We start from the raw sequence: 14,583 nt of genomic DNA on the forward strand, positions 1-14,583 counted from the left end.
GCTGGAGGTCAGAGGGTCCAGGCTGTCCAGACTGCTGTAGGACGTGCCCTTGGCACGGTGAGACTCCATGATGTTCTCGAAATGCCGGCTGAATGTGTCCAAACTGTCTCCAGACTTTCTGCGTGGGCCACGGACCAGGAGGGGGGATTTCAGAGCTGGGTGATCGTTTCTGAAATGGTCTTGGGGCCTAAAAAAAAAAGACAGAATTGTAATTTCTGATTTTTTGAACAACATTAAAGGCCCAATCCCAATTCTACCCCTTAGCCCTTTCCCTTACCCCCTACCCCTCGTTTTGCATGTTCTCGTGAAGGGGTAGAACTGTCCCAATTCTCTTTAGCTTGAAGACGTAGGGCTAAGGGGAAGGGGTCGAAAAAATATTTTTCAGGACCACACTCCAAACCAAGAGGTAAGAAAATTACCCAGAATACACCATCTACAACGGCAGGATAGTTACACCCGGAAGTAAGGAGATCCACAAATTAGTTTTTTTGTCATTATTACAAATTTCTACAACAAACAAACACGTTTTATTACATTCATAACCACATTTGTGTTTTACCGTCATGCTTTAAAAAAAAAAAAAAACGCTAAAAATACCCGCTAAATTTCACGATCTATAACCCATAATCATAACTCCTGTACAGCAGTCCCACAACATTGTCACTCTGTGTTACTCGAATACCCTGTTAGAAAAGTCTAGTAGCTGAGAATGAGCTTTTTACAGTGTCTGCTATAATGTTAATAATGTTTTCTTGTGTTCATATAGATGAATATGGCCGCTGTGTTAAATGCGCAGTACAGTAATGATCGTATTGCCACATTATATCATTATGATAACATGACATATGCCTTTAGTGATTTTCTGAAGATAAATGCCACAAAATAACACAACTGGACTAACAACAGAAGTCGCGATCGTCTGATCCCATATGAAGCATGAGATTGCGATGACATCTGATAACGTGTGCAGGGGCTGTAGTGCTGTCCCAATTCTTAGGGGTACATTTTGAAGGCCTTCCCCTTCACACTCGGTTTTAAGGGCCAAGGGGAAGGGGTACAAAAATAGAATCGGGATTGGACCGAAGTCTGCATGAACCGGCAGCTGAGGATGTCTTTTATACATGTATTGTACGTTGCCATTTTCCCTGGTTATATGCTTTATTCTAGATTTTGCACAGTGTTACATGATGGGATTGTATGTCTGTACTTTGTTTGTCTACAGCCCCTTTCACACAGTGATACCGGTAAATATCTGGAAAATTTCCAGAACAACTTTACCGGTAAATTCCCAAAAGCACTGTTCACACAGGCAAGGACGTTACGGAATGTTTCTGTAAAAGACCGTTCACACATCCATCCCAAAATAGCGGTAAGTTCTGACATCATTAACCAGAAACGAGCTCTAAACGGTTGCGCTTGTATTTGTAAACATTTGACGACATTACAAACTCTGTGGTTGGATCAGTATTGTGAACAGCTTCGATGAAAATATAGAGGAACACTTTCGCATGTCGAGATGTAAATGATATGTGTGTGTGCTGGCGCTCACGGGCTGTTTCACAGGCTGCTTCACGGCCACATGCGACGAGACAAGCAACTGAAGGAAGCAGAGCTTGAAGGTAAACAAACTACGGCTTATCATAAGCATCTTATCGATAATTATTTACACAGTTGGCATTAAGAAGGAGCATATAAACGTTATCTGACTAACATCTAGCAGCTAAACGTGTCTGGAAAAATATTCAAAAGCTTTTATTTTCCACACGGACGTGAAGGCGTCTGACTATTCTGATTGCCTAAAGTAGACGCCTCACGTCATCATGTTCTAGACGTGCACGCGCTCTTTCCAGCAATCTTCCTTCTGCGTTCACACAGCGCAGCTTTCCGGCAAATTACCGGTAATGTTTCAACCGTAAAATAGCCTGAATGAATTTACCGGTATTTTCAAAAAGGGCCTGTTCACACACACACCTTTCTGGAAAATTGACGGTAATTTTCCGGGAAGGTCTGTATGTTTGAAAGGGGATAATGTCTACAAAAAAAAGGTGAGTGAGCTTGACAAACCACCTGTTTTAACTGTCTGCATACTATCATCTCAAAAATAGCAAGAATTAGATGCTTTGTTTACAGTGAAAACTTGTTCATGAGATACTTGTTCATGCTTTTATCAGCAGCAGGGTGGATTACTGTAATGGACTCCTCACTGGCCTTCCCAAAAAGACAGCCAGACAGTTGCAGCTCATCCAGAACGCTGCTGCCAGGATTCTGACCAGTAGCAAGAAATCGGAGCACATTACGCCGGTCTTCAGGTCTTTACACTGGCTCCCAGTTACATTCAGAATAGAGTTTAAAGTATTATTACTTGTCTATAAATCAAAAACAAAACTCTTAACTCTGAGCACAAACACGTTTCTTTGTATAACTAGCCCGTCATGTGTGTATTGCCTCTTCTTGTTGAATCACTGAATGTCTCTTCAATTGTAAATAGGACAAAGTGTCTGCTAAATCAGGGGTTTTCAAACTGAGGGTCGCGACCCACTAGTGGTTCGCACAGTGAACAAAGGTGGGTCGCGCAACGTCACATAGCTGCAGCTATATTTACATTGCGGTGAATCCAAACCAGGAAGATAGACGGCAATAACTCAAAAACTTCTTACCCTAAAAAGATCTAAAGTGTGTTTCCTACAAAAAGACAAAACTGGTTATGTTTCACAGCTGTCTTTTTCTTTTTTTCGCTCGACATTACGACCACTGCTCCATTTGAGCCCTTGCAATCTTTTTTTTTTGTTTTTGTTTTTTTGCTCTGTCCTGCGCGTTTTATTTTAAACACTACAAATTTTCTCTTAAATGACCACAAACAGTTACTAAAGTAGTCGAATGCTTTCATTATAGATCTTTGCATTCTAACATTAACACCTATCAAACGAAACATAATGAGGGATTCATTTGCTGCTCTTCACTAAATAACTATAGTAACTTTAATCAATATGCAAATACAATTAAAAGTGAAATAGATGTTATAGCTTTATTTAATTTCTGTATAGGCTGTTGTTTTTAATAGGCTAAACCTTTTATTTTATTGTCAATATTTTCTAATGTTTGCGATGTATTCTATTATTTGAAGCTATTTGTTGTCCCATATTTTTCACATCCCAACGTTGACAGATTGCTAATCAATAAATATCTATAGTGCTATATCTGTTAGTTTTAACGTCAGCTAATGTTATGGAAGGGCATAGATGTTATGGAAAATAGTAATAGTAATGTAACTACCCCATCATTCCTTCCTCAAGCAAATGTGTAAATATTAGATCTATTCAGCAATAACGTTAATTGCATTGGCATATTTATCTGACGTTTTTCCAGCTTGTAGTAGTCGATCAAAAAGCTATTTAGTTTCTTATGACTACACTAGCAGTGGAATTTACTGCGATGTGACGGGGCTAGATCATAATCAAGGGGCTTGATCAAAGGTTGATCATATTCTCTTCTAAAAAAAAAAAAGAAGAGTATCTTTTTCAACAAAAAATGATCACAGTTACAGCCAGCATCCCACAAAAAGCACTTCGAGCCTCATTTTGTCCAATCCAAAAAGCCACACACCATATATTTTTGACTGCTTTGAATGGATACAATTTTTTACCAATTTTTCCATATTAAAATATTATGGTGGGTCTTGAGATTGAATTACTTTCCTAGGTGGGTGCCGGAATAAAAAGGTTTGGGAATCCCTGTGCTAAATGACTAAATGTAAAAGCATGAGATCAGTGAGTGTATGTTTGATATTCCACACCTCTTTATCATCATTCTGTAAAACTCTTCTTCATCGTCTCCCTGTTGTTCGGCCAGCAGTCGCCTCACATCCCCCTGCATCCTGACAGTGGCCCAGCTCGCAACATCCTCCTCTTCCTCTTCTTCCTCCTCCTCTCCATCCTCCTGTCCATCTGTTCTTTCGTTGGGCATCTCTCCTAGAGGGCTGCTCCCAGCACAGGATGTCCCCATGACACTGCGGTTGCTTCCAAAAGCGGAGTCGGCGTCCTCTTGCTCTGCTAACAGCACCTCATCGATGTCCGTCTCTCGGTAACATCGTAACGGGACGGCGTCCAGATCAGTCTCCGAGTATTTTAAGGTTCGACGAATTATGACTGTTTTAGGGGAGGAGCCAGGGGCAGCAGGGGGCGGAGTCACAAGCTCCACCACCACATGCTGAACGTCATGGTTCGCTCTGAGAGCAAGCGCCTCCAGTGGCAGGAACGATGGTGGGATTGGGGTGGAGTGGCCACTCGGGGGCGCTGTGGTGGATTCTGGAACATCTACGAGGATAACAAATAATGAATGTTTACATAGACACCAATCCTTCGATTTTAATATGATAAAGGCAATGTTGATAAAGAGTTTACCATGTAAAGAGAATTTTTTGATGAACTTAATCAGAATAAAGTCATAATCGAACTAAACAGAATTAGGAGACATGTGGAGTATGCCGATTTTAGTGGCATTATTGAAGTGCAGTTAAGACAAGACCCACCTCAAACTACTACAATCATGTAGGACTTTTCACCACATTTTATAACAGAATATTCCATAAACACAACGGCTGTTTGAAACTATTTCCTGCACCTACCGAGTCAGTAAAGTACCACGGACACCCGCATCGCAAAATGCGGAGATTTCTCTGTACACGGTATTAAATTCCTTTAAAACACCACTCTTCCAAGATGTAGACATTTGATACCAAGCCTACTGACCTTATTGACATTCTACAATGTGAAATCCTTACTCTATACTTGCATCTTATACCCAAGTTTGTCTGTTTGTTTGGGAATAACAAGCTGTCTGTATAAACACACACACACATATACACACAGCACCAAGCAAGCGACACACACAGGGCCGTGTGTCGAGCTGAACTGCCGCTCTACCATTACATCACCATTCAATGCTAGTTTCGTCTAGCGTTTTACACAACAACAGCTATTGTTCACATCACATCCTATGTAATTTTTGGGCGTTTCGTTTAGTTCAACTGCAGTTCATTTATAACAATTTACATGCAAACAGATGATGGTGGATATAAATTCTCAAGCAACATGTCACCTCTGACATTTCATTCAATATTCACAACTTTTTATTGACAAACTCTGAGGAACTGCATGAAAAAAATCTGCTCTCTTGCTTGAAGCCATTTTCATTTGTTTGACATTAAACGCTTGACAACTGCCATGTGCGTCTCCTGTCGCAAATTGTAGCAAAAAGTCCAACATGATGGTAATAGTTTGATTGCGGTGTTTACATGTCTGTACTGCACCTCAATAATGCCACTAAAATAGGAATACTCCACATCTTAAATCTATTTCTATTTAGTTCGATTATGACTTTAATCTGATTAAGGTCATCAAAATCGTTGTTTACTTGGTAGACTTTTAATCAATATTGTCTTTATCATATTACAATTGAATCATTGGTGTACATGTACAGTAAATGCACTGAATAAGTTACTTATAAATGGATCCAATTTTGCACCTGATGGTGCTGGCCTGAGCTGGAAAGTAGAAACTGAAAAATAAGCGTAAGAATTTTAAGAGCACTGCGCTTCCCATCCATTATCCACTGTTCTAATTCCTGCTGTACCACAAAGCCAAACCTTGACCGTGATAGACGTGGCGCATTAACATGATGTAAGTTTACTCTCTGTCCCTAAAGTGCGGACTGAGATGGGAAAAAGGCTTTTAAGTACGCAGCACCTTTGTCTTGGAATAATCTGCAAACACAGTTGCAGTTCAAAGACTTGATTTCACTACATGCTTTTAAAAAGACTATAAGAGTTTTAGAAGTTGAAACACAGGTTTGTAGATGTTTTGAATAGTTGTCAGTGTGATTCATGTTAACTTTAAATTGTTTTTTGTTTGTTGTCTGTTGGACTCATGTGACTTGTGTACTGCCTAATCTTGGCCAGAACGCTCTTGTAAAATAGATTTTTAATCTCAATGTGTCTTTCTTGGTAAAATAAAGGTTATAATATAATAATAATAAAGTGTTGCAAAATGATTGAAGTGTTGTGAACTACTATGTTTTAAAGCTAGTTATCTGTGGTTCAAAACTAAAAGCGATTCTAATATAATTTCCAAATATACTTTGTATATAAACAATTTGGCTTTGAAGACTTTTCTTCATTTAAAAGTTATAAACAAACTAAAAGAATTGGCCTTGGCCTTTGTAATTGGTGTTTTAGGGTTAATTGCATGCTAAGTAAAACTTTTTTATTATTAAATTAAATCATATTGGCAACACGGTTTAGTGGGTGCCTCACAGCAAGAAGGTTGCTGATTGGTGTTGGCATGGGTTTCCATGGGCTATAGGTGAATTGGATAAGCTAAATTGGCCATAGTGTGTGTGTGTGTGTGTGTGTGTGTGTGTGTGTGTGTGTGTGTGTGTGTGTGTGTGTGTGTGTGTGTGTGTGTGTGTGTTTGGTTATTTCCCAGTGCTGGGTTGCGGCTTGAAGGGTATCTGCGGTGTAAAACATATGCTGGATAAGTAAGCGGTTCATTCTGCTGTGGTGACCCCAGATTATAAGCCGGAGGAAAATGAATGAATAAATAATTTTTAGGATTGGAGTACTTTTATACATTCCAATCACAAACAAAAGCATAAACTCCAATTCTGGTTAAAATGTAAAGTTGGATTTGTCTTGTCTAGTAGGATTTGTATTGTAGGTCTAGAATTGGGGTCTGGAATTGAGTCAGATTGTCTAGAGCAGTCCCTAAAGGTTCCAACCCCTAAATGAAAGCATATTTTGCTGATGACTGTTCTTCCGCTTAATGATAATGCAGTGTTATCTCTCTTTCATACGAGAGCACTCAATGTGGCTCAAAAACAATTACATACACTTCAAACATCTTAAAATAACCCTCGAAAATGACACACAATTGCTTTTCATGAAACCTAAGTGTTCATTAATATTCATATTATAAGAGGTCAACAGGCTACTCACTCTTCCCTCGTTCGTTGGCAGTATTTTCTGCTGGAGAGCCAAACAGAAACTCCCACTTGGCACGGGCAATTTTCTGACAGTGCAGAGACGGACCTGGCACCAAAGAACCGCCATCCGACTTCAACACCCACACAACATAAACACATTAGGCTTATAATAAATGCTTAACTCAGTGTGCATGCAAAACAAAAGGCCTGGTTCATCACTATTGTAAAGAGCAGTAGCAGAAATCAACCATTAATGTAAGAACGTAGGGCTGCACAATATATCGTTTCAGCATCGATATCCCATAGTCACATCACAGGAAGTGCAATGTTGAGTTTATATGTTGGGATTATAATTTACCAGGAGCAACAGATCATAACACTGAAGATTTTTGGACTCACTGAAGAGTTCAACCATAATCGAGTGAAAGTTCATCATTTGCATGCATTTTAAGGCCTGTGACTATGTACTGTACGTATTCGGGCATGAAGGTTTAAAATATTAAGGCATGTAATGTATGTATTTACTAAATAATTCATACAGTAAAGGACTATAAATTGTGTTATTTAACCTTTGATTGATGTCTACCTTACCAATAATAATCCAGATAAACCCCTATAATTCATTCCTTCAGCTTAGTCCCTTATTTATCAGGGGTTGCCACAGCGGAATGACCCACCAACTATTCTGGCATACATTTTATGCAGAGGATGCCCTTCCAGCTGCAACCCAGCACTGGGATGTAATGTAATGTATTTTTTATTTAGTGCCATGTCAGCAACCAAGGCTATCTTCATGGCAGGAATCTTTCAACAATAAATATACAATTTAAAAATCAACAAACAAAATAAAACATAAATTAAATAAGATTTTTTGTGTTAATACATGATAAAAATTCTAAAATCTTTTCTGGTTCCACTTTGTCAAAAATGTCCTTAAAAGAGTTAATTTCATAAAAAGTCCTTCTGGAATCAGTAAAAGCAGGACAGTCCAGTAAAATATGTTTTACAGTAAGAGGAGTTTTGCAGCACAAACACTGAGTGGGGTTTTCACCTTGGAGCAAAAAACCATGTGTAATTCTCGTATGCCCAATACGGCATCTGGTAAAAACTACTTGATCCCAGCACTGGGAAACAAACCCAATATTATTCCAGAACAAACCCAATCAGTCTAAATAAATGAATTCATTCCAAATACAGCAAACTCTGATCAAATTGTATTCATTTCAAAATAAATAAATAAATAATATTGCAAATTTTTGAATATTGTGCAGCTCTAATCGAATTATATCGATGGCTAAATATCGTGATATATATCGTATTGTGAGCTGAATATAGTGTATCGTATCGTGAGATTAGTGTATCGCTACAGCCCTACTAAGAATAGCTTCATGAAAATGGTCTCACCTGTATCCCAGATGACGGGTGATCTGATTGGTTGCTGTTCTGGCTGGACTCAGGTGAGATGCAATCTCTATCCCCAAGACTTCCAGTTACTCCACTGGAGCTCGGGGATGACCCAGCCAAACCCTGCTGCTCTCCAAACCCATGTTCGTCCTCTCCTCTCTCCCCGTCTCCATCTTCTAACACCACTGGGCCTAGAAGCAAAGCCTGCCGTCTCCTCCATTCTGCCTGTCTCTGTAGCTGTGTTATCCTGGTCATCTCCTCTACATTTTCCCCTGAGCGGTGGTTTGCTCCACATACCAAATTGCTCACATTCTCCTCTGCTTTTTCTGTGACCTCAACCTGACCTCTTTTCTTGTACACTGGACTACTGCTCTTGATAGTCCTTTCAAGTTTTTCCACCAAAGTGAACTTCCCTTCCTCTTTCTTTGCTTGATCTTTCCACTGCTGTCTAGATGTCCAACTGACAGGGGAATCATCCACGTTTTGACCAATAAACAACCTTCTTGAAATTTCCACACTTTCTGCAATGACTTGATCATCCCAGTCCTCCTCGTCCAGGAACCAGGGTTCCCCAGAGGTCCACTCCTCTCCAGTGTACTGCGGAGGTCTGTGACGGTGTAAAGTGGGGCTATCTGAAACTGGTAGGTCAGCTCTAAGCTGACGAGGATCCCGGAGTGGAGAACACACATCTGCTTTAGACAGACTTGGACGAAGAAGACGAGATGGCACAGCTGGAGAATCAGGGGCTGGTATAGTGCAGAATGAATGATTGGTTTGGTCATCTTTGAAGTCCAAGCTCTTACTAGTTGATGCTTCATGCAGATGCAAAGACACACCATTTGTCTTAGCGTGGTCTTCATGCACAGGTATGTTCATCTTAACAGCTGAGTGATGCATTGGGTTCTGCTGTAAAGATTCCTGCTGGACTCCTCTTGAAGGATACCCATAGTTTGTGCTGCTTAGATTAGATGAACCTCCAGAAACAACAGGAGGAGGAGAACTTCGGACTTCATTGAATATTGATGACACTTTGGTTGCCTCTTCTGCAATTTTGCGGGCTACCTCAGGACTGTTAAGTGCTGAGGAGTTATTGCTTCCACTTAGCTGGTTTAAACCATGAGGGGATGTGTTTGTGTTCCTTTGCCCTGAGAGTGGCCTATCTCCAGTCTGACTTTGACTGACTGGGGTGCTCTGATTGGGGCATCCTTGGGATATGGAGCTGGATATCTGCTGGTTGTTGTGCCCTGTGTGTGATAAGACAGCATCTGATGCTGGGCTTTGGGGGACACCGCACACAGTTCCCACTCTGCTGGTGTCAGGTTCCCGACGGCTGCTGTTTGGCACTGGTGAACCTGCCCAAGATTGGCATCGTGCCCTCTGTTGTTGGTGGAACTCTGGACTCCAGTTTGAGCCACGAGAAAACTTGCACCTCAACTGGGGAGAGCCAAACTCCTCCAGGGCTCGCTGTGTTGCTGCTTGACCAATGGGATCCAAAGTAGAGCAACCCATGTGCTGGTGAAAGGGACTATTATTGCAGGAAGATTCAGCCGGTCGTGTTCGCACTGGATCACTACACCTCTTACGTGAGCCAGCAGCTGCCTCTTTTACTCCACTCGGACTGTTACAAGGACTCTCCACGGTTTTAATATGGGGTTTCTCTATGTAGCTAAAAGTGACCACAGACCTCTGTCCAAGCTCTGGTTTAGAGTTCTGATGGTGGCTGCAGGCTCGACAAGGTGTTCCCGGGCCAGAAGTCCGTCCAGAATGTGACAACGAGTGGACATGTTTTAATTGCTTACTATCAATATTGTTATTGAGGCCAGAGGACCCCTGTTGGAATGGTTCCTGCTGAGGAATGTTGCATCTTGGAGGGGAATCTTGTGAAGACTGAAGTCTGAAGCTAACATTTGGTTTGAATGTGCTGCTGGGAGGTGTGGTAAATCCAGATGCCGCCTGTGCTAATTTGGTCAAAGCCTCAACAGGACCTTCTTGCTCCACTGTCGTCTCGCAGGAGCTACCTTTCCCGTCATGCTCTGGTGGGGATCTCACCTCCACATACAAATGAAGGACTTTCCCAGTTTGAGACATGGCGTCATTACAGAACAACACAAGAACAAATCAGAGAGAGAAACTGAGATCCTTTCCTCTTTGTGGTCAGTTTGTGAACTCCTCTGCGGTTAAATTTTTAGCTCATGGAGAAGCTGTTCTTCACATAACCTCTCCTGCCAAACCAGCCACTATAGACGGAGATGGCATGGACCATTGCACCTAAGAGAGGGGGAAAAGAACCAAAAAATTATAAAACTGCAATTGTTTATTTGCTAAATTAACTTTTTTATTTAACATTAACATTACAAGTTTTCATGGGGGCATGGGGGCAGCAGTCTTAGGGTGCTTTCACACCTTCACTTTTGTTTCGGAACCTGTCTCATTTGCCCAGTTAGCGCGGTTCATTTGACATATGTGAACAGAGCAATCGCGTTCTGTTCCGCGCCAAAGTAATCGCTCCGAGACTGCCAGAGTGAGGTGGTCTCGGCTCGATTGAAACGAACCCTGGAGCGGTTCGATTGCAGTAAGAAAGCGATACGATCCGAGCGCGGTTATATCACAGTGTTTTATGGATATGTAATAGGCATACGGCTATATGAAGAGAGAATTATGAGTATGGCGGGAAGTTTCGCGAGTCTCCGGATGCCCGCAAACGAGTGATGATCTCCCTGTAATCTCGTGTCTCCCTCCCGGTCCTCAAATAGGCATAGTCGCGCACCCTTCTCACCCCTCCCCACCGCATCTCTCCTCAGACACGTCGCGCGCGCGCGCACCCTGTCAATCACCACCAAACCACCACCTCTCCTGACAGCTTAGCGGGACACTGCAAAATAAACCCTGACACTCTGACCAATGTGAGGAAAGTTTACTCACACGTTACTTGTTTTAGCTCTTTTGGTCCGATTAGAAACTTTGCAGTGTGAAAGCGAACCGCTCTAAGAGCAAAAAGCAACAATGCAACAAATGTAATCTCTGTTTCGGAACAACTGAATCGATTCACAGGTGTGAAAGCACCCTTAGAAGAGAACCCCAGACTTCCCTCTCCCAAGACACTTCCTCCAGCTCCTCCGGGGGGATCCCGAGGCATTCCCAGGCCAGCCAAGAGACATAGTCCCTCCAGCATGTCCTGGGTCTTCCTTGAGGCCTCATCTTGGTGGGACATGCCTGGAACACCTACCTAAGTAGGCGTCCAGGAGCCTCAGCTGACTTCCCTCAAATATGTATAATTTTTTCATTAAAATAAAGCGTCAGTCAGGGCAATAGCCTAGTGGCAAGCGTGCTGTAGCAAGACAGGGTGTCTAGAGTTAGAATTCCGGCCATTTCCCTACCCCTCTCCCCCTCCTCTACAATTTGCTTCCTGTCTAAATACTGTCCTATCTAATTAAGGAAAAAGGCCAAAAAATAAATCTTTAAAAAATACTCGTCACATTGGTCTTTCATCAACAATTGCACATACAATCATGTTTACCGTAATAAGTGTTGAATACTTTGGATCAGGGTTCTCAATATAAGTCCTTGAGGGCCGGTGTCCTGCAAAGTTTAGTTTCAACCTCAATCAGACACACCAGGGCTAGCTAATCAAGTACTTACTGGGGTTTTCTAGAAACATCCTTGCAGATGCGTTGAGGAAAGTTGGTGCTAAAATCTGTTCTAATCTCTGCACAGTTTTGCTCTAATCCTAATTAAGCACAGCTAATCCAATTAATCAAGGTGTTCAAGACTACTAGAGACTATTAAGCAGGTGTGATTTGGAGGTGGTTGGAGATAAACTATTCAGATCATCCATCAACATGATTTCTGCAGGAGTCCTGTGGGAAATAATTAAGACCACAACTTTCATGATTCCACAGTCATGCCCTCATCAAACTGCCTTTGTTTTTTGTGAATACATACCCTCTAGTGGCAACAATTACACACTGTGCTTTTAAAATCCATAACTTTCTTATTTTTTATTTATTTTTTATGGGTTTTTCACCTTTATTATGACAGGACAGTAGAGAATTCAGACAGGAAAGCATTGGGAGCAGAGAGAGGGGAAGGACCTCAAGCCGGGAATCAAACTCAGGTCGCCGTGAGCATGTTGGTGCTATATGTCAGCAGGCAGTACCAGTAGGCTACTGGCGCCGACAAATCCATAACTTTTAAAACAAATCAATGCGGCAACGCAGTACAACACACCTCTCGGTCATGACATATCAGTAGCAATCCAATTACAGAGAGGCAGCAACCTGATTATATCAGCAGCGGTCATCTGGCTCATTTTCTCACTGATGACATACTCGTTCTATCATTCCCCAATCCATTAAGCCGGCACTCTCAACAAAATGTTCTCTGGCAGCAGCAAAATACAACACTGAACAGAGACTTTTATTTATTTTACTTTTTTTCGGGAAGGGAGTATTTATTTTTAAAAAAGCAATGCTGTATGAGAAATGCCAAACAGACCATCTGCATGATGGGCTTATTTACTGCTTAGAAGAGAAATTAATCCCTAGAATCCTACAGACTCACACACACATACACACAAGCAAAACACACACACAAAGATTTACGTCATGAGTTAAACCTCAGTGACTCATAAAGTCCCATTAAGGCCTGCAAATATTAGCAGTGTGTAAATACATGTATGTATATTAGACCATGTTTTCCCCTTAACCATATAAACCAAACAAAAGAGAAATATCACCACAGGTAAGTACATACATTTTCACACATACACCTACTGTATAACATATAATCATGTGGAATTGTATATTTTTAACTTAGGACTACAAAGATTCTATGTAAAAGTATTGGTACACACGCACGTACACACACGCATGCACGCACGCACGCGCACGCACGCGCACGCACGCGCACGCGCACGCACGCTTGTACCCTAATGGCAGGAGAGTCAAACTCAGTTCCTGGAGGGCAGTAAACCAGCACAGTTTAGTTTTAACCCTGCTTCATCACCCTTACTTGTAGGTTTCAAACAAGCCTGAAGGACCCAATTAGTTTGATCAGGTGTGTTTAATTAGGGTTGGAACTAAACTGTGCTGAGCTGCGGCCCTCCAGGAACGGAGTTTGATACAGTCTCTATTCCCCCACACCTCAACTCTCACAATATGCCTATTTATTTTTACATTTACAATTGTTAGATTATTTAGTTTAAGGAAAAACCCACTTAATTTTGTTTTATTATTTCTGAAAACAAAAACAGTATTTTTAAATGCTTCTTGATTCAAGCGTTTTTTAAATATATTAAAAATTTACTTTATAATATATTATAATAACAACTAAATATTTATTAATATTTATAAACACATTCATATATATTTACTTCTTAAAGTAAGAAAAACTTTTTTTGCAGTGGTGCATACATTTTTGTAATATCTATTTTAGAATATCTTGTCATATTTTTTAATACTTATACGTTTATTAATATTGATTTTTATTTTATAATAACCTATATAATAAAAGATATATTACTTTTACGGCTGCACAATATAACGTTTCAGCATCGATATCACAATGTGAGCATCCGCAATAGTCACATCACATAGATCTGCAATGTTGAGTCTGAATTATAGTTGAGCAGCTAAGATATAGAGAACACATTTGACTTGAGTTACTGCTACGTTTAACCACAATAGAGTGAAGGGTTTATTATTTGCATGTGTTTTTAGGTCATTTCAAAAGAGCTTAAAACAGACGGGCGCAAAAGATTATGATCATTACAGACAAAGAATTAATGTATTTAAGGAAATTGTAAGATTTAAGCAACTAAACTTAACTAGGTTAACAACAAAAATTCAAAAGGGGGCGAATACTTCTGACTTCAACTATATGTGGCGGAGGGGAATATGCCACCGCCTTGTGGGGCAAATAATATACTTTACACTAAGGAAGACTGAGTGAGCAACAGGATCTTAGTCCCCCCACCCAATGCTTTAGGTCTCAGTATAACTAGTGGTCATATGTGAGTGTCTATCGTGTTGCTATATGGAGCTACAGATAAAGTGAGGTGGGCTTCAGGATCTATCTTTATCACGGTGGTAGCCTGAAGTGTGTATGTGAGTGTGTAAAAACTCAGAAAAACCCCCCCTCCCAGATCTAACAGGATAGATGAGACGGCCCCACTCCTTAGTATAAAGGACTTCAGTTAACTCA

General features: G+C 40.9%; 1 protein-coding gene across 2 annotated transcripts in view; it reads right to left on the reverse strand.

Moving 5' to 3' along the window:
* The window catches only part of LOC101886286 (PH and SEC7 domain-containing protein 1), a 166,610-nt gene that overhangs the window by 106,644 nt on the left and 45,383 nt on the right, over window positions 1-14,583 (reverse strand). Inside the window, exons 2-5 of one of the 2 annotated variants that reach the window (XM_073918920.1) lie at window positions 8,383-10,650; window positions 6,992-7,109; window positions 3,794-4,313; window positions 1-187 (exon numbers count right to left, since the gene is read on the reverse strand). The exon at window positions 1-187 is cut by the window's left edge and continues 45 nt beyond it. In XM_073918920.1, coding sequence (XP_073775021.1) covers window positions 1-187; window positions 3,794-4,313; window positions 6,992-7,109; window positions 8,383-10,470 — 2,913 coding nt within the window. In that variant the 5' untranslated portion in view covers window positions 10,471-10,650. The remainder of the gene's footprint in view (window positions 188-3,793; window positions 4,314-6,991; window positions 7,110-8,382; window positions 10,651-14,583) is intronic. The other variant, XM_073918921.1, reaches the window with a different exon arrangement.

This window comes from Danio rerio, chromosome 12 (genome assembly GCF_049306965.1).
Source record: "Danio rerio strain Tuebingen ecotype United States chromosome 12, GRCz12tu, whole genome shotgun sequence".
NCBI classification, from domain to species: Eukaryota; Metazoa; Chordata; class Actinopteri; order Cypriniformes; family Danionidae; genus Danio; species Danio rerio.